Source organism: Nomascus leucogenys, chromosome 24 (assembly GCF_006542625.1).
Source record: "Nomascus leucogenys isolate Asia chromosome 24, Asia_NLE_v1, whole genome shotgun sequence".
NCBI classification, from domain to species: domain Eukaryota; kingdom Metazoa; phylum Chordata; class Mammalia; order Primates; family Hylobatidae; genus Nomascus; species Nomascus leucogenys.
In genome coordinates this window covers 4,103,511-4,123,314 of record NC_044404.1, presented here as the reverse complement: position 1 = coordinate 4,123,314, position 19,804 = coordinate 4,103,511, and the positions used below count along the sequence as shown (strand labels likewise).

At 56.5% G+C, this 19,804-nt stretch overlaps 1 protein-coding gene across 3 annotated transcripts in view; it reads right to left on the bottom strand.

The window, feature by feature from the left end:
• The window catches only part of PRDM16 (PR/SET domain 16), a 362,171-nt gene that overhangs the window by 176,169 nt on the left and 166,198 nt on the right, over positions 1–19,804 (bottom strand). For 2 of the 3 annotated variants that reach the window (XM_030805535.1, XM_030805536.1), the window contains exon 3: positions 12,331–12,381. In XM_030805535.1, coding sequence (XP_030661395.1) covers positions 12,331–12,381 — 51 coding nt within the window. Of the gene's footprint in view, positions 1–12,330; positions 12,382–18,398; positions 18,568–19,804 lie in introns of those variants that run through there. The other variant, XM_030805537.1, reaches the window with a different exon arrangement.

The following is a 19,804-nucleotide window of genomic DNA, read 5'->3' as shown; positions in this document are numbered from 1 at the left end:
CTCAGTGCAGCAGGATGGTAGACGCTTGCCTTCCCCACCCCTCCAAGGTCTGTGATGATCTGATTTGGATCCTCACAGCTGGAGGTCCCCAGGGAACTGGGGCACCAAAAGCAAAGGCCTAAGAGGTTCTTGTTGCAGGGAACTGAGGTCCCAGAAGAATTCAGACTCCAGGAGGAGTCTGGTGAGGTTGGTGGAATCCAACCTCATGTCTCCAGCACCCAGGACAGCTCCCCACCCACAGTAGGTGCTTCATAGACACAGCCGTCCCCGTGGTGGGGACACTGGTTCTCACTCACCTCCTCCCGCCTCAGGTACCCAAATCCATGGATGCTCAAGTCTCTTATATAAAATGGCATCACAGTGAATCAGCCCTCTGATTGTGCGGGCTTCAATGTGTGGTTGGTTGTATCCTGGCAGCACTATTAAATGGAGAAGGGTCTTCAAACGCCAGCCAGCAAGACCCCAAGGCAGGAGTATTTGTTGAATGAATGAGTGAGTGAATGAATGAATGAGGGATGTTTTGAAAAGTAGAATTTAATCAGACACAAGGAACTCACTAAGCAGATCAGTCAGGGTGAGCAAGGTTATGCCAATGTAACAAACAGCCTCTAAAACTCAGTGTCTTAACCAAATAACAAAGTCTTATTTTTCCTAAATAAACATGTGACTTTTCTTTTTTTCCTAAGCCCAGTGTGACTTGGCAGGGCAGCTCTGCTTGTGGTAAAAACTTGAGGAGCTCTCTGGGACTCTCTGGTTGCAGTGTTGGAGAGCAGAGAATTCTGGAGGGACCACACCAGCGGCTGGTGCCCAGCCTAGAGCAGCAGTGTCCTCCCTCATACTCACTGGCCTGATGCTCCACCCAACCCCAGGTGGGCAGAGAGTCTCATCCTACCTCGTTCCTGGAAGGCAGAGAGCCAGAAACTGGTGTCAGCTGTGCCAATGGCACCCACACACATGAAGGGATGACCCGCAACCCTGGACCACAGGATTTTAGAATCCAACCAACTAGAAGAGCCCTCCATGGCCTGCCAGATACTACCAATGTTCACTGACTACCTTTGCCACTTACTGAGTGTTTGCTGCAGGCCAGCACAGCCCTACGTGCTTCACTTAACGTATTAACAAGTAAAACACCCCCTATCAGTGTTCATTTAAAAAAGCCATCCATTATCTCACCAATAAAGCATATTATCATTCAAAACTATTTCCAATCAGCCTTTTCAGACATGCATGTCCTTATGCGTGTGCACGTTTGCATACGATGTGCCACTTCTAAAAACTCTTTTTTAATGAAGACTTTATTTATTTATTTATTTTGAGATGGAGTCTCACTCTGTCGCCCAGGCTGGAGTGCAGTGGTGCAATCTCGGCTCACTGCAAGCTCCACCTCCTGGGTTCACGCCATTCTCCTGCCTCAGCCTCCCAAGTAGCTGGGACTACAGGCACCCGCCACCACGCCCGGCTAATTTTTGTATTTTTAGTAGAGACGGGGTTTCACCGTGTAAGCCAGGATGGTCTTGATCTCCTGACCTCGTGATCCGCCTACCTCGGCCTCCCAAAGTGCTGGGATTACAGGCGTGAGCCACCGCGCCCGACTGAAGACTTTATTTTTTAGAGCAATGACAGGTGCATAGGAAAACAGGTGGACAGTACATTGTTCCCCTTGACTCATTCTCTCCCTGTCTCCCCGCAATTCCCCCCGTGATGAACACCTATGTTGGTGTGATTCTCTTGTTACAACAGATGAACGAATATCAGCCCGTTATTATTAACGGAAGTCCACAGCTGACCCGAGGTGTCATGATCACGCGTGAATGTAGAAGGGGGCACGGACCCACCCTGGGAGTGCCACACAGAGCCCTGCCCCTGCCCTGAGCCCGTGCCCTGCCCACTCATTCCGCCCCCTAGCCCGCAGCAGCCCCTGATGATTTTGGTCCTTCTACAGTGTTGCTTTGTCCGGAGTGCCATGGGGTTGGAGGCATGGAACATGCAGCCTGCTCAGACTGGTTGGGTCAGGCTGGTTTATCTTCTCTTATCCGGATGTCTCTTCTCCTCGTCCCTCCTGGTTAACCTCACTACCAGTTACTCAGCATCAGCGAAAGCAAGGGGCGGCCTGAGCTGTTCTCCAGTCCCAGTCCCAGGTGAGGCACTGTCACTGTGTCACATACCTGCTGTCTGCCACGTAATCATGTCCCTCCCCTGAAAGGAGGAGCTCATTCCACCCCTGTACTGTTGGTGTGGCCACAGGGTCGGCTTCGGGTATTGGCGCGGCCACGGGGTCGGCTGCGGGTGTTGGTGCGGCCACGGGGTTGCCTGCGGGTGTTGGTGCGGCCACGGGGTTGGCTGCGGGTGTTGGTGCGGCCACGGGGTTGGCTGCGGGTGTTGGTGCGGCCACGGGGTTGGCTGCGGGTGTTGGTGCGGCCACGGGGTTGGCTGCGGGTGTTGGTGCGGCCACGGGGTTGCCTGCGGGTGTTGGTGCGGCCACGGGGTTGCCTGCGGGTGTTGGTGCGGCCACGGGGTTGCCTGCGGGTGTTGGTGCGGCCACGGGGTTGGCTGCGGGTGTTGGTGTGGCCACGGGGTTGGCTGCGGGTGTTGGTGTGGCCACGGATTGGCTTTGGGCACAAGTGATGATGGGTTCATTCTGAGCCAAGGCCCAAGGAGGATGAGGACTATGTGTGTCTGCTGTCCTCTTCTGCTGCCACCAGGAATATTTCACGCCCCCAGATAGCTCTGGCGTCCAAGGGAGGCAGGCAGTCAGGACAAACTGGGCCCAACCGCCAGGGTGGACCAAGCCCTGCTGCCTGCCCACGGCAGCTAAGTCGAACATGATAAGGAGGGGCACCGTGTGTTGTTTCGAGCCACAGAGTTATGGGATGGCTTGTGTCTCCCGCCCCCTCCCCGTGCCACTGTGGCCACAGCTGAACACCACACCTCCTCCCAGGACTCCACCCCATCTGTCTTGCCTCTCTCTGAGCCCAACTGTGTTGACAGCTCATTGCCATCATGGGCTGGGCTCCTCAAGTGTTGGGGGGCAGCCCTGGCTTCATACTGAGAGCCGTCTGGGAGGCTGTGTGCTGCACGCGACCCTCAGGACCCCACTGTGGGGTCTGCAGGCTGGCATTTGGAAACCGTCTCCTGCATTTAAGAGTGTGGTGCCTTATTTTCTGACGTGGCCTGGTGGGGGTGATACTACCTGGATGGCTAGTCTGGGGACACATGCAGGAGAATCGTGGAGGCTGTAGAGTGTGTGGCGCCTGGCGAGCATCCTGTAAGCGAGGGTGACAAGCGCAGCAGCAGCGCGCGGGCTCGAGGGGTTCCTGCACACGTGGCTGGTGTTTGGTAGAGGACAGCCCAGTGTTGGAGCCAGGGAGGGGGAATGCCACATCTCCATGAGCACACACCCTTGCCTTTCTCCTCCTTTCCTGCATGACCCTCCTTCCTGCCTCCACCCCTCAGCACAAGGCTGAACACATACCATCTCATGGCCAGCCTGGAACCTGCTGTGGCAGTGAGGCAGGAGGGGGAGGCTCGGCACTGCTGCTCAGTGGCCCCAGCTGGGACCCCCACGGTCTACGCACCTGTGGGATCACAGTCGGCCCCAGGAAGCCAGTGCCCCCACCAGAGAAGTAGGCTCATGGAACATGAGCCCGGGATGCTGGTGGATCTGCAACCTTCTCCCGGGACCTGGCTGCCCCACCCTGCCGCCCACCAGCCCCACCCCCAGGGCAGGCGCTTTCTCTAACAGCAGGTGGGGAGATACCACCTGCCACGAGGGGCCCACCTCCTGTGGAAAATTTCCACCAGCCAGATAGGCCTCCGTGACCTCCACTGCAGCCCCCACTGGGCACATGAGGCCCTCACTCTCCCCAGAGCCTTCTTCTGGCTCTGGAGCAGGACTGAGCCCCTAGAAGCCAGGGAAGATCCTCCCTCTATTTGAGGGATTCAGGGCCCGCCTGGGGCCCGGCCTAGACACCATTATGCAGAGGAGCAGCTGCAGAGCCCAGCCCCCATTGCCCGCACAGGGACACCGCTGGGCATGGCAGGACCTCAGAGCCCAGCACTCAGAGCCGGGAGCACTCAACCTGCACCATGAGAGGGAAGTGTGCTCAGGCCATTGGGCACCTCAGCTGCAGGGAGACAGGGATCGGGAAGAGGGGGGCACAGCATGATGCCACAGAAGCGAAGAGCCAGGCCTCGGGAAGGGTCCCAAAGAGTCCCAGCACCCAGGAGAGTTGCCCTCTTTTACACTGGAGGGGAACCCCGCCACCCGGCTCACTAGCGTGCATAAGCCCAGGTGATGAGAATCGTGGTAACGAGGTTTGGCAGGTATCTTAGGAGGGAGGCGGTGTGGCTGTGTGGAAGAGAGAACTCCCCGCCCAAACCAATTACCGCAGACTTTGCTGAGGTGTGTGTTCGTATTTAAAGCAGAAGAGGCCAACCAGGGCTCAGACCTGATGTATTTTTCTCTCCTAATAGTGCGGCACAATTTAATTAACTCAATATTGCACCCACCTGAAGATTATGGACGGGGTTTATTGACGCCACCATCTGGCTCCTATAAAGCTGGTAATGTAGCCAATAAATCCTGCTTCAGAACCAGGCGCCTGCAAGAGACGTCCCCGCCTGCAGGGTCTTCCCCTTGCACCGGTGAGCTGTGTCCCACCTGCAGGGCCTCCCCTTGTGCTGGTGACAGGTGTCCCACCTGCAGGGCCTCCCCTTGCACCAGCGAGAGGTGTCCCACCTGCAGGACCTCCCCTTGTGCTGGTGAGAGGTGTCCCACCTGTAGGGCCTCCCCTTGCACCCTGCTGCGGGAGCTGCTTGGGTGGCCACAACAGAGGGGCTGCCCTGGGCACCCTGCGGCGTCAGTTCAGTTGTGGAGAAGGGGTGCTGGTTCCAGGGCAGCACCTGTGCACCCTGACCCCTGCAGGTGCCATGATACCACTTCAGAGGCAGGTGTCTGCCCAGGGGCCCCCTACCCTGGTCGCTGGGTTCCCACCACCCTGACTGGTCCCCTCATTCCCACACCCAGTAAAAAGCAGCCAAACCCTGGACGTGGGTTCTCAGACGCCGGGTGGGCAGAGCTGTGCCTGACTGCTCCGCTGTCACCCCACCTCACCCCACCTCACCCCGGGTGCCCAGAGCTGTGCCTGACTGCTGAGCCCTCACCCCACCTCACCCCTGAACCACGCGGCACATGAGACTCATTATCTCCCACTGCAAAGGAGGAAACCAAACGGCCAGGCCTGGAGCTCAAGGCTGAGGGCCGCGCTGTCCCAGGCAGAACCAGGTCCAAAGGGCAGGGGTGGGTGGGGAAGGGGCCCTGGCTTGGTCCGGCTCCTCTGGGTCTCCAAAGTAAGAAGACCCCTCTGTTTAGCTTGGGGTTAAGGCAGTGTCTCCGTGTGTCCTTCTAAAATTTGTGATGTTTTGTCTGCTACTGGAATTTAAGTTTCAGCCTAAAGCCTCAGCACAATAGAAGTCATTCCTGATGACAGCAGGGTCCCCAGGGCCACCTGTTCTCATGCTGAGCCAGGGACCCCGAGATGGGGGACACAGCCCCCCTGCCCTGCTTTCCAGGCTCCGTCCACTCCAACCCCACTTCTGCGGGGCCTTTACCCCAGGCTGTACCCTAGCAGGCCTTTCAGATGCTTCCCAGGGACGCTTCAGGGTCAGAAAGAAGCCCAGGCTCTTCTTTCACTGACAGAAAAAGGACAAGTTAAACTCTCATGTCCCCCCGTGCACTCTTGGACTTGGGCTGGATGTGTGTGAACAATGCCTCTCCCCAGGGTGCCCTGAGCCCCCTGCACCCTCAGGCCCTGGGGCCTTGCAGAGCAGAAAGGAAGCCACCTCAGACACGCAGGGTGGCAGAGACCACGGCACCAGCACAGCAGGTAATAAACCACTGCGTAGGACGGTAATTAGCTGCACCTCTCCCAGCCAAATCTGATGGTTTCAGCTGATTTAAGGGATCCTTCGGTTGAGGTGGGGGTGGGGTAAGTGGAATCAACTCAATTTAGAATGGCGGTGGGGGGGGGGCGGCGGCAAAAAGGTTACATTGATAAAGTTGTCACCCAGCCTGGAGCTGCCCCGTAACTCACCTTGGGCCACGCTAACGGGCCATTAATCACCCTTATCAGCCTGTGAAGGGGCCCCTGCGGGACCGCCCTACCCCAGGGGGCAAGTTCAGGTGTGGTGAGGTGGCGAGAGGTCAGAGTCCACGCAGGGCTGGCTGCCACCTTGGAGGCCACGGGAGCTGTGGCTGCGGCCCCTCCCTCGGGCCTGATTACTGTCCTGCGGACTGGAGCCTCAAGAGCAATGAGGCCTCCCCAGACAAGCCACAACAGTTGTGAAAACGGGATCCTGGGAGCAGGGCAGGGGGAGGGGGGAGAGAAGACGGAGGAAGCGGAAGCCAGGCACCTGGGCTGGTCCCCAGGGGCGGCTGAGGGTCCCCAGGGCCACGGCCCAGCGCTGCCTTGGGAAGGGGATGGCACAGGCGGTACTTTCCGACTTTCTGCTGCCTGGACCGCCTTACACCTCTCTGCCTGCAGCCTTTGATTCAGCAAAATCAAGGATGCAAACTTCTTAGGAATACTTAGTTTCCATGGCAACCGTAGCTGACCTCAACATTATTGTTCTCAAGAGGGGACTGACTTTACTATATGTTCATTCACTGAATTAATGGACTCCCGGTTCTTTTATCAGCAACCCCGGGACAATGGAAAGAGAGACATGTCGTCAAAGGGCTTTCAGCCACTGTCCAGCCTTTTGTCCACGGCTTACTGCGACGAAGCAAGTCTATTCAGGCTGAGATTATCAAAATCAACTCAGGGCTGTCTCCGGGGCAGCTAAACACACTTGGATTTCATAAAGACATAACTGATCCCACATGCAAATTAATAATTTGGATAGCAGGATTCTTAGGGTTAGGGACTTTGGCGTGTATTTTTTTTTTTTCTTTTTGGTAATAAAGCGCATGGGTAGGTAAACTGCAGTTTAGTGACGGCACTCCGGCGGGATCTGTGTTGCTGGCTGGCTGGTAAGGGGACAGGGGAAAAGGCAGTCTGAACCTCACTCACCTCGCTGGCACAGGCCTCAGCAAAACCAAGCTTAGGGAGGCCGCAGAAAGCCTTCTAGATCTAGTACATGCCAGAGAGCCTTCTAGTTCCCATACACACCAGCTGAGCCTGATGCATGCATAGCAGCGCCTCCTTCTGCAGCTCTGTGTTGGAGGGTCCCTCCATCTCTCCCACCACATCCCCTCCCCTCCTTACCCCTACCCCCTACTCCCTTCCTCCCCAGTCCTCCAGCCTCCTTTAGGAGGTAAACAATACAAACAGAACACAGTAAGCCACAGGACTGGACACCGAACAGCAGTCTCTGGCTGCGTGGTGCTGTGCTGGGCTAAAAGCCTGGCATGGCCAGGAACTCGGTATATCCTGCTCACAAACGGCCTGGAGTCCCAGTGAGGTCCCAGCTGCATTTAGACCTCAGGGTGTGTGGCCTCCTCCAGTAACTGCTGCACAAAAGACACTTAGCAGTTGCCTGTCTGTCTCGCTCCTATCTTCCTGGGCTCAGGAGCCATCCTTCATTAGCCCCTAGTCCCCACGGGAGGGACCCAGGAAACCTCTGGACTCCTCATTACCAGAGGCATTTTGCCTGGGCCGGGCTATAGAAAACGCCCGCACAACAGCCCAGTGGGACAGGCCATGGTTCTAACATCCAAATAATCATTTCACAAATTATCATCATTATCAATCAATCACCCTGTTTGGACAATGCAAGGCTGGGCTATCGGATGACTTTTATGACCTGTAGCATTTTGTACGTAATAATAATAACCGGGAGAGATTTATGGACCCATCATCTGCCCCTCTTCCGGCGGAATGACTTTATTAGCTCGATTTATTTTTGACCCTCCTCTAAGCCTCTGCACTCCCGCCCCTCACCCTGGGGGCTGGCTGGGGTGGCTGCGTTTTTTCCGAAGCTTCTGAAGGGTTTTTTTTTTTTTTTCAGGTCCCCAGGCCTAGCCTTCCCATGTGAATTCACGATGTATTTATTTTGGGGAAGAGGGGGATAGAGAAGCGGAGGGGGAGAGAAAATAAAAATAAGAGAAAAGGTCACTTTCTTTTGTCTGTGTTTTCTCGTTCTGTATTAACACCTCCTTCCTTTTCAAGAGGGGGAAGGAAAACACGATAAAGTGGACAAAGGGAAAGGCTGCTGGGCCATGTTTCCCCTTTCGTATCGCCAGAGATTGAATCAAAATTCTTTCAGCTGATAGCATCTCCCGGGTGGACTACACTCTTGTTAACGGATAAATTCAAGCCCTCCAGAAAGTCAAAGAATGAATTTAAGCCTTTTGCCAAATGTCTATCCTATTGGATTTTGATAAGATGGCCATTGAGCCTTAATAATGTCTTCCATCCATTTTCAGCGAGCCCTTAACACGGCTCTTGATTTGTCCCCAAAGCCTCTTCGCCCGGCCTTTTTATTACCGGCTCCGGCGGGCTCTCCAGGGAGCCGCGCGCCCCGAGTGATGGATGGACAACTCGCTAGATTATCTCCCGCAGATGTTTGCTCTCCAGGAGCCCCCGGGCTTTCCCTCTAAGTAAACAGAGACTAAATAGAGAGTCCGCCGGAGGGAGCGGTCCCAGAGGTCCCCGCACCGCGGCCAGGAAAGGCGCGATGCAGCCCGACCCACAGCCAGTGTGACTTTTTGGAAATCGCTGGTAACGCGGGCGCAGGGACGGCGAGGGCACGCAGAGGGCACCAGAGCGAGCGCACCAGGGCGAGCGCGGGCCAGCGCCAAAGCTCTGGGCTGCGCTGGCGCACGGGCTGCGGAGTGAACGAAGGCGCAGAGGCCGGTGTGTGAGACAGAGGGGACGCGGGAGGCCAGGGCGAAGCTGAAGGGGCGCAGGAGGGATGGAGGAGGACCGTCCCCTGCGCCTGGCGGTGGCTCCGCCCTCCTGGGGTGGGGGCGGGGCTAGGGGGAGGCACCGCTGTAGCTCCCACAGGAGCCCCGCCCCGCGCCAGAGTCCTGGGTTCGAATCCCAGGCCTCCATACACCCCCGGGCCCGGCCGCCCTCGCCTGTAAATTCTGAGCAGAGTCATCCTGCATCCAGCCCCTTCAGAAACCTCACTCTCTGATACTTAGAATTCCTAACCGTGGCTTCCCCACAAAATATCACCTTTTCCTGCAGCTCATATGCCAAGCTGCTGATTGAATTAATTAACTTCGTCACATTTCACTGAGGCAGATAAAGAACAGGAAGTGTAATCCTCCCAGAGGTGGATGAACTGAAGCCAGACACAGCAGTTGCCCACCCACAGGTCACACAGCCGCTCCCGTCATGTTCCCCTACGAGGTTTTTAATGTTCCCAAGTGTGCCTTTGGGTGACCCAAACTACAAAACCCCTAAACCAGAGTTCTCGTCCTATAAGGAAGGATTGCACTGAATTCATCCTGAAAACAGCACTGTGGTGCGTGCAGTTATGGGAGCAATCCACACATCGCACCTATACCAATAGCTCTAAGTGGCGCATCTGTTTGCAGGGTGGGGTCTCCGTCTGGACTGACACCCACTCGAGGGCTGTCTGTCCTGGTCTTCCTGGCCCCTGAGTCTGAAGCCTTTGCCTTTGAATTTTAGCTCACGTCTCTCAGTCTCTCAGCCTGGCTCCCCGAGAGTGCCTAGAAATGTAACTGAACGGGTCCAGTCTGAGCCCTGGAGTTAGGGATCTGATTCTCCCACCAGTGTGGCCTTGGCAAACACTCGAATTCCCCAGACGCTGGCAGTGTTTATTGCGGAGGCTGAAAAAACTATGAGTTGATGGCCCAGGCGGTACTGTGTGGCAGCCTCCCCCTCTGGTAGAGCTGCGCCTGAGGACTTGGGTGAGGATGCCTCCTCCAGGCAGCCCCCAGCCCCTCGGACTGGGCCTGCAGGGCAGCAGCAGGGAGGAGCCCTGGGCTGGGGTCAGGAGGTCTGCTTGGACAGGACCGCCCACCAATGTCCCCGATGCTGGCTCTGGTACCCTGCACTGAGCTCCCTGCAGCTGTGGCAGTGCCGTGGGGGTCTCGTGCATCGGGTTTGCTCTGATTCCATGGGATTTCGGAACCTGAGACTCCTCAGCCCAACCCAAGGCTCTCAACCAGCTTTCCAAGGGACTGTGTCAGAGACATGCCTGCTGCCCTAGGCACTTGGAAGTAGGCCCCTAGCTGGACAGCACCTCATACCCACCCCAGGAGCCGCTCTCAAGAATGACCTTGGGCCACATTGGGCGAGACCTGATGGCCCCACATATAAGACAAAAAGGCAAACCCACCGTGGCCCAGAGGCACAGAAGGCGGCACACACTTCACCCTCCTTCTGTCCTATTTCGTTCTGGTTCAGAAGCAGCCAGGACTTGCCTCCTCCTGGCCCTTTAAATCTAGACTTGACCTTTTGACCTTCTGCCTTGACCCCTGTTCCTAGACCAAGCAACCCCTCCCAGCATAAACTGATCCCCTTCTAACCTCCTGCTAGGCCACCTCCACGATGCATTCAGGAGAGGCGCGGCCAAGGAGGGCGTCTTGAAAACGTCAGACGGTCCAGGGACGCATCGGGGTGGAAAACCCAGTGATTTCAGGCTCCCTCGAGAACTTGAGGGATTCGCACTAACTGCAGGTCACTTTTCGTGGGAAGTGAAAACACCGCAGTTCTCGGAAATGCAGCAGCGCTGCTCTTTCCCACTCCTCTGTGTCCTTTAAGAAAATGTGAATTCATTTAAAGAGGCAGGAAAGGAGAAAGAGGGAAAATGGAAAAGACCAGCCCTGGAATTTGCTCCATGTTGCAGTCAAACGCGGGTGCAGGAAGACCTCAGGCATCCTGTGGATGGCGGGGACCGAGAGCCGACACCTTGTCCTCGGACAAAAGGACCCCAGGAGGCCAGACACAGCCACACGAGCGACGGGGAGGACACGGGAACCAGTTCACCCGGTTTCCAGAGGCCCTTCAGCGGTCACTGCGGGCCCAGAAAAAGTCTCCATTGCCATGCTTTCTCCAAAATCAATGTCTCTGGGGTTGAACCTGGAGAGAAGGGTCAGGTCCCCCTGTGCTTTGCAGAGAGCTCTGCCCAGATGGTGGGTCCCCTGTCCCTCATAGGCAGCTCTGCCCAAATGCCTCAGCTCAGAGACTGGGAGTTTGGCGGGACTAGCACAGCGCTTTCCTTTGACTTTGGGAGAAAAATGGAGTATTGATGACTTGAACACTCAGCTCAGCTTCCTAACCACAAGGCTGCCAGTACCCCTCAAACCCATATGCTGCGTCACGGAATCCAGTTGTAATTCTGACAGAATTGTAACAGCACTCGGTAGGCACTGACTCAGCACTGGCTCCTCTGTGCCAGCAACCCCCACGGTGCACCCCACACCCCCCCCCGATGCTGTCTGGGTGGAGATGTGTAAATGTGACTCTCTCTAAATTTTATCTTGCTTTAAAGCAAAGATGCCAAGCAAGAGACTGTTACTTTAATTTTACTAGAAAACCCCCCAAGAAATAGGAGATCAGCCACCATGTGTGAGCGTGCTGTGTCTGTGGACGTCTGCGTGTGTGTGCAGGCAATGCATATCCCGTGGAAGCAGAGTTCTGGCTGCTGAACGGGTTCTAGGTTTTGAACCTGCTTTCCAGGCCATTCTTCCTCCTGGCCATCTAGACTGCAGTGTGCACACCCAGGCACACGTGTCACTGTGTGTGTGCCTCCCCAGGGCCTGTGTGTTTCTCTGAGCATGGTTCTCCCTCTGGATCTGTTAGAGCTAATGTTTGTCCACCAGCCGTTACCCACCACCAGTCAGCAAAGCCGTGGATAATGCCACGTGGACCCTTTTTCTCTCGCCTCGTGGTTTTGCTTATTTAAAGTGATGCTTCTTTGGAAGCTACGAGTGCAGCAAAAGGCTTTGTTGAATCTGCAGCCAATTTCTCCCCATATTCTTTTCATGAGAGTATCCAGCAAAGACAGTTAAATAAACACAACCTGCGTTTATTTAATTTTCCTGTCTGCGTGGCCTGAAGCTTTCCCACAGGTACAGGGCTCTCCTCCGCTCTTGGGAGTTAGGAGAGTGGCGGATGGCCCTGTACCTGTGACCCTACGGCGACATGACCCCCACCTCCCCATCCCTCCTAATGACAGCAAAAGCCACCGTCCTGTGCACACGTCAGTCCACAGATAACACATTGCTCAGGGCCTGCCAGCAACATTCCGACTACACGCTTGTTAACTCAGGGACAGCTGGGATGGCGGTCGCCCCGCCAGGAGCTCTGAGGACGCTGGGGAGCCGAGACGGCGCAGAGCGAGCTCTCCTACCTTTTTGATGCAGCCTTCCTGGGGCGACACTTCTGCATCGGTCAGTATTTGCTGCAAAACAATTTTGAGAGGGGTTGTTAAGTTTCTGATAAAACGTCGTTCTCAAGCTACGCTGGGTTCTAAATGGTGGGGGCAGATCCACTGTCCCCAAAAGTCACAGGGTGGGACCCAGCGGCTTCTGCACAGCAGGAAATGAAGGGCTCCATTGATCACAGGTATCCCTTCTTCCAGCAGAGGCTCCCCAAGCACCCCCCAGGGACTTCACCTCCCTGGAAACACTGCACTCCAGGGATGGAGACACACTGTGTAGCTCACTCTGGCCCTTTAGTGGTTGGGTGGGGACCCAGGTCAAGGCGTCTCAAGATGAGCCATTCATATTATTTATGAGAACCATCTGGGCGGAGCGCACAGACACCCTGGATGGTGAACCGACTCTATTTGTGTTTCCTCCGAGTTCCACTGGCAAATCGCACCATGTGTATTTAGACGTAACTTGGCCTATGTTGTGCCTGGCCCTGGACAGGTGAGGGATAGTGAGGTGCTGTCCCTGCCCTCTGGGGGCTTACAGTCCAGCTCGGGAGGTGGAGGTCGGGGGGAGCTGGACTCTGCCCAGAGGTCCCAGGAGACAGCGGCGGGCGGCCAGAGTGAGGGGCAGAGGTCGGCCAGTGCCCTGCGGAAGGATGGCTTGGTGGGTGCTGGAGGGAGAGGGAGCTCATGCCATTTCTCTGCTTCCTCTTTTTTTTTGGCAAATCAGAGGTGGGAGCATTTTAACTGGCTCTTCACCCCCACGCAGATCCCTGGGAGGGGGATGTCCCCCATGGCTTTTGGAGGAAACTTCTCAAAGGAAATGGAGCTAAGGCAGAAAAACCGCTGTGCCTGGTGTCACGCAGGTGTCCGGTGTGGCCACTGAGGACCCCCAGCAGTGGGCTGTGGGCCACACAGGAGCTCCCGCCCCCTCACCCACATGTGCACAGAGGCCGAGACAGGGAGGCCGGAGTGGGCCAACAGTTGGCTCGTTCTTCCTCCCAGGTCGCTCCAGCCGGAACGTTCTTTGGCTCTGGAGAGCATTTCGCCGGGTGTCTCCTCTTAAAAGCCACCAGGCTGCACTCCAGAGTGGCGGCGTCTCAGTGACCCTTCCCCGAGTGCTGTCTGTGCTAAGCAAACTGACAAATGAGCTCTAGAAATTGGATTTTTCCCTTCTGGACCCAAAGTGGCCATGCACGGTCGAGTTTACGGAAACCGCAACGTTGTTTCCGTAAGAATAGAAACCAAGATTGAAACTGATACTTGAAAAATAAAACGAGAAAATGACGCTGGAGCCAAAGACTTTCTTTCCCCTCCCGTTAATATTACATGATGGCTTTACAAATCATAAGGACGGAGCGCAGCAGCACAGCGGGCCTGCCAAGGTGCAATTGACAAGCCGGCGTTCCCAGCCACAGTGGAGCCCAGCCTGATTGCCTTCCGGGTCACCCTGCACTAATGTGAATGGCAGTGATGGCTGCTAGATTCAGGCACCTAGATGGGCTGCGTCTGGAAGAGGAGAAAGCCTTAGGAGGGTGTGACCTGCCTGCGGGGCCGAGGCGTGCTGGAGGCAGAGCTCGAGGAGCTGTTCAGGTGGAATCTCTCCTCACTCTGGATGCTAGAGGACCCTTTGGCCGTCCCAGGTCTGGTGAAAGGGATGTCTGGTCCCAGTGGTGGCGCTGGAGCTCTCGAGAGTAGAAGGACAGATCCCACCGTAGTGAGCTGCCCCGGGCAGAGAAACTGTGGATCTTGTTGCCAGTTAAAGGCTGGGCTGAAACCAGCACCAGGGCCTCCCTAGTCCTGCCTGGTTAGTGAGGCGCGTCGAGGAGTGAGATGCTGTTTGTATCTCTCTGGCATTTGCGGCCGAGTCACAGGCACCTGTGCAGACACCACCAGCGAGAGGGCCCTGCCCTCCCCGTCCTGCCCGGCCAGTGCCTGCTCACAAACCCACATACCCACCCAGAGCCCACAGGGGCCTGGCACTGGCCTGGGAGCATTTGGTGGCCTCTGGTTGGGCATTTTCCGGGAGGCTCCCTCCTGTTCCCAGTGGGAAAGTGCATGCCACGGCCCATTCAAGCCATTCCCAATGCAGGTGACACCTCCACGATCACTCCCAGGCAGGGTCAGCCCAGGAGCCCCTGTTAACACCACATCCTCACATTTGGAGGGGCCTAGTGTGAGAGCCCTCCAGCCACCCACCGATGCCACCCTGGGCCTGCTGAGGCCTCAGATGCATGGCCTCTCAGGTGGGGGCCGCCCTCCCTCTGTCCACGCTGCTCTCTGCTGGGTGCGCACTGTTCCTGCTGTGGCCAGCTGCATTTTCACTTGCACTTTTGGTCGCCTGATCTCCCTGTCTCCCTGCCCTCTGAGTGTCCAGGTGGGATGGACCCCCATAAACCCATCCGTCACGCCATGCGGAGGCCCTTCTTGCCTTTCTGGCGGAGTCTGACGTGGGCTTGGTCTGTGCGTGGGCTTGGCCAGCACTCCTGCTCCCGGAGCTTGTCATCAGGTGGGGACGCAGAGACGGATGCTCCAACACTGGCCCCAATAGTTTAAGGCGTCACATGCGACACACTGACCAGGAGGGCCCAGTCATACCGTGTGGCATCAGGAGGTGGGACCTGGCCAGCCCCGGGGTGGTGGTGGGGGAAGCTGCCACAGCTGCTGGGCTCCTGGCTGTCTCTCTGGATCCTCTGAGCACAGTACCTGGGCCCCCTTCGGGCTGAGGGTGTGGGCTGCTAAGGACTGTGGTCACACCGGAGCCCAGTGTGGAACCATGGAAGAGCCGCACAGATGCAGAGCCCTCCCCAGCTGCCCTGCACCCCCCGAAGAGGAAACCGGCACCCAATGGCAACAGAGAAAGAAGGGGCCTCCTGCAGGCAGAGCGCTGGGGCCTGAGCCGCGTTCCGGAACCGCCTGCCCCATCTCACAGCCCGTCTTGGCAGTTATGAACACCATTAACTCTGCCTCTTCACCCGCTGCTGACCTCGGGTGGAAAAATGGCCGGACGCGCTCCCCGGCTCCCTCAGCCTTGGCCCCCACACTCGCCTGAGCCGCCGCTCCACTGAAAACCCTCTTTATTTTGCTAGCTGGGCCCTCAGCACATGCACCGCTGGCTCCTCGATTGCTGGCAATGGCCGCCGCGCTCTCAACCTCTCCGCACCCCGGCAGAAGTATTAGGTGTGTTTGATTAAGCGTTTTAGCCAAAAAAGCGAGGTCTGACCTCTGGCATTTAGCTTCTCTCACGGGTTCCAGTGCCAGGATTTAGCTAAGTGGGGTTGGTCAGAACCTCTTTTTTGACGCTTAAAATAAATACCCTCTGTTCTCCAAAAAGTCAGCAAAGAGGCCACGTACGCAGAGATTCTTAGGGCTCTGGAGTTCTGGCACGGCCCCAGGGGGGCTCAGCTTGCTGTTCGGTGCCACAAATGGATCCCAGAAGGTTTCTCTCCCGTCAAAATTATCTGTTATTAAAGTATCTGAGAACCTAACTAAGGAGGAAAGCCAGAGTGAGCCCCAGCCACAGAGCTGCTTCCAAACCAGCGGGAGGTAGACGGAGCCCAGTGCAGAGGAGGCTGAGGCCCATGAGGGCCCCCAACACTCCAGTTTACCCACCCCTTGCTCTTGGCATTGAGAGCAAACCTTCTCTTTCTAACCTACTTCTCTTTTCTTTCTTCTTCTTCTTTTTTTGTTTTTGAAACAGGGTGTCTCACCCAGGCTGGAGTGCAGTGGTGCAATCATGGCTCACTGCAGCCTCAGCCTCCTGAGCTCAAGCGATCCTCTCAACTCAGCCTCCTGAGTAGCTGGGACAACAGGCACACCACCACCCTGGCTAATTTGTTTTCTTTTTTGTAGAGATGAGGTCTCACTATGTTGCCCAGGCTGGGACTCCTGGACTCCAGCAATCCTCCCAAAGTTCTGGGATTACAGATGTGAGCCACCATGCCCAGCTCGGCTCTAAGCTTTCTTTCTTTTCTTTCTTCTCTTCTCTTCTCGTCTTCTCTTCTCTCTCTTCTCTTCTCCTCTCCTCTCCTCTTCTCTCTCTCTCCTTCCTTCCTCTCTCCCTTTCCCTTCCCTTCCTTTCCCTTCCCTTGCCTTCCCTTCCTTTCCTTCCCTTCCCTTCCCTCCCTCCCTCCCTCCCTCCCTTCCTTCCTTCCTTCCTTTTCTTCTTTACTTGTCTTCTCTCTCTCTCTCTCTCTCTCTCCCTGCCTGCCCCCAGGCTACAGTGCAGTGGCTCAATCAGCTCACTGAAGCCTCAACCTCCTGGGCTCAGGTGATCCTCCCACCTCTGCCTCCCAAGTAGCTAGGGTTAGAGGCATGCTCCACCATATCTGGCTAATTTTTTGTATTTTTTGTAGAGACGGAGTCTCACTATGTTGTTCAGGCTGATTTCTAACTCCTGGGCTCAAGCAATTCTCCTGCCTTGGCCTCCCAAAGTGCTGGGATGACAGGCGTGAGCCACTGTGCCTGGTTCTAACCTACTTTTCTTTCTTGCCCATTTCTGAAGTAGCTTCATTGGACCCAAAGATGTGGGTCTGAGTCTAGAACCTGCTAAAAGCTGATTCCAAGGCCTCTTCTCCTTGAAGAAGCCCCTATGGGTGGAGTCAGGGGGTCAGGGTTGTCTGTGCAGGGCACCCAGGGGCGTACAAATGGCAAGGCTGATGGAGCCGTCTACAACCTCCATATCCCATCCAGGCTCCAAGCCTCACTCTGCTCACTGCTGGGAGGCTGTGGGGTTGAGAGGCTCAGGGTTCTGCTGGACACACAGTCTGAGCAAAGGTCTTGGTGGCCAGCAGCTTCAGCTTCCATGTGGCCTACACTTTCAGCAGGGTTTTACACCCAACTAAACAGTGCCCCTGGCAGGGCTGGAAGCTGATGACCAGGCCACACTGAGCCTCCACATCTCAGGATCATCTTACTCTCGGAGAGGAATGTCCACGGCCACCCACACATCCTCCCTTTCTGAGAAGATGGAGTTTTTAAAGAACAAATTTCATTCTTAATTTTCTTTTCCAAATGGAAGCCGTGGGCGCTGCCAATTTCCCTGGTGTAAATGTTGCTTCAAGGTGATGGCAATGGTGAAGCCAGTCATAACAGCAGCAGGTCATCTTTCGGGGCCCTGCCACGTGTGGGGGGCCTGTCCCAGGCACCGCAGATGCAGACCTCCTCCTCACAACCACATGTGGGAAGCAGGAACCAGCAATGCCCCGGCTGTGTAGACGGGAAACAGGGGCTGCAGAGTTGAGGTGACCGGGCAGATGTCGAGGAGCTGCTCAGGGAGGCACCCGCACTCGAATCTGGGCCTCCTGACTCCAGGAGTGTGCTCCAGTGGGACAGCGGCCTCTGGGTGGATGTCTCGGCAGGAAGAAGACACACGCCAGGCCCTTCCACCCGGGACTTGCACCTGAACCCCGGCCAGGACTCTCTCCACAGCCAAGCTCCCTCCGGCCGTGTGGGCTCCAGCGGAGCTGGGTGGCTTCCCGTTGGCAGCTCCCGCAAGAACCGTGAAAGGCGGTTAGTCACCGGCCGCCCCGGCTCTGGCTCCCAGAGCAAAGACTGCACTGGTGTTGACACAAACCCTTGCGCTCTCAACCGGGAGTAGGGTAATATTTATTTATTTTTTGCATTAAAAAAATCAGCTTGGCCGTGTTTGAGCTACAGAAATGATTTTTTTTTAAAGCTCCTTGGACACTGTTTTTAGCTTTTATGCCTAAACAGATACTTCTCAGTTCCTTCAAGTGAGATCTATCCAATGAATGGAGGCTCTCTCTTTACTCGTAAGAAAAATATTTACACAGTCAAGTACGGCACAGAAAAGGACCCTGGGCTCTGGAGAGCCCATCCCGAAATGCACAGAGGTCTCTACGCCGCTGTTTACACTCCCAGCCACCACCTCCCTCACTCCTGCCCTCCACATCCCCCGCCCCCACCACCAAAGGCCTTCCCAAGCCTCCTGCGTTGGGCCCTGTCATCAGGGGTTGGCCTGGGGTTCCTCATGAGAACCCCACAGGGCTGTGCGACAAGAGGGAACGGCTGCTAAGCCCTACCTTCCAAACCCTCTTTGTTTGGCCAATGAGAGAAGCCAGGCCGCTCTGCTTCCAGGGCCCCAAGCAGGGAACAGCGCTGGGATGCAGCATCTTGGCCCCCAATCCCATGGGACCCGAGCTTCAGGCAGGCAGCATCTCCACCGGCCTGGTGTGATGGGGCCTTCTGCTTTGCTCTGGCCACAAGAAGTCTGCTGGGGCCAGCAGACTTCAATGCACGCCCAGTGATTTTCTCTCGACCTGTAGGGTTGCCACTGCCCGGCCCTGCCCTACCTGGCCAGCAAGGCCCTGAAGACCCGAAATCTGGGCATGGCCTGCTCTCTTTCTGATGTTCCAAGAACACTCTGTTCGCTGGCAGCTCCGCCTGTGAGCGCTGCCCCTTGGCCTGGACACACCGCCAGGGCGAGGCTGGCCTCGCGCGCATCTCCCTTCCTGTGGGGTGAGGATTGAATGAGCACTGCTCCTCCTCTCCCTGGCCCCCGACAGCAGGCTCCACACCCCTTCATGTCCTCATTTCATAAGTGGTATTGAGCACCTTTGGTCTATACTGCCCCACGGAGGGTGCCTTGGAGACATTTAAAAAATACGGAAACAGTATTTAGTCCAGAATTCGCTACTCTGGGGCAGAGACAATGGGTAGGACCCACCCTGCCTTCCACAGCAACATCAACATGAGGAAGAGGAAAGACCTCCAAGTCTGGGAGCTGCGGTCGTCTTGGGGGTGGGGTCCCGAAGTGGGGGTGGGGAGCCCAGGAGGTGATGGGGGCTGGGAGTGAGGCAGCATATACACAAGGATGTTAGCATGGGGCAAATGAGTGCCCCAGAGACGGAGGAGGCCTGGGGTTGGGAAGCCTGTGTGGGGCAGAAGTCTCTGCCATGGCCCTTTGAGGACCAGGCTGAGGGATTTCACTCTGGCAGGGGCTCTCGGATGGAGGCAAGAAACGGATGACGGGGACATGGGGTGTGGAGGAGGGACAGTTTGCAGGGAGGGTGGCTTCCTGCGTGCATGGATCTCCCCAAGGGGTCTCCCTCCTTGTGTCCGCTCGGAGGTGCATGTGGGACTTTCCTGCTGACCCCAGTGTGGGGCCCGGCAGTGGGCTCCATCCGGCCTGTGCCCCCCAGCTTCCTCCATCTGCTAGGACCTGTCTAGCTCTCCTCACACAGAGAAGGAGGCTGCCCAGGACAAGAGGCCTCCATGGTGCGGTGGAGGGCCAAGGGCCAAGCAGGCCAGGCTCTGCACTGGATACTTGGCCCACATTAATGCATCTAAACCCCAGAACATGCCCACGAGGAAGGCTATGGCTTCCTGCTCTTTGCAGAAGAGGAAGGGGCTCAGAGAGGTAAAGTAGCCTCCCAAATTTGACAGCAGGGGAGTGCTAACCCGGGCTCACCCTGGATTCACATGGGCC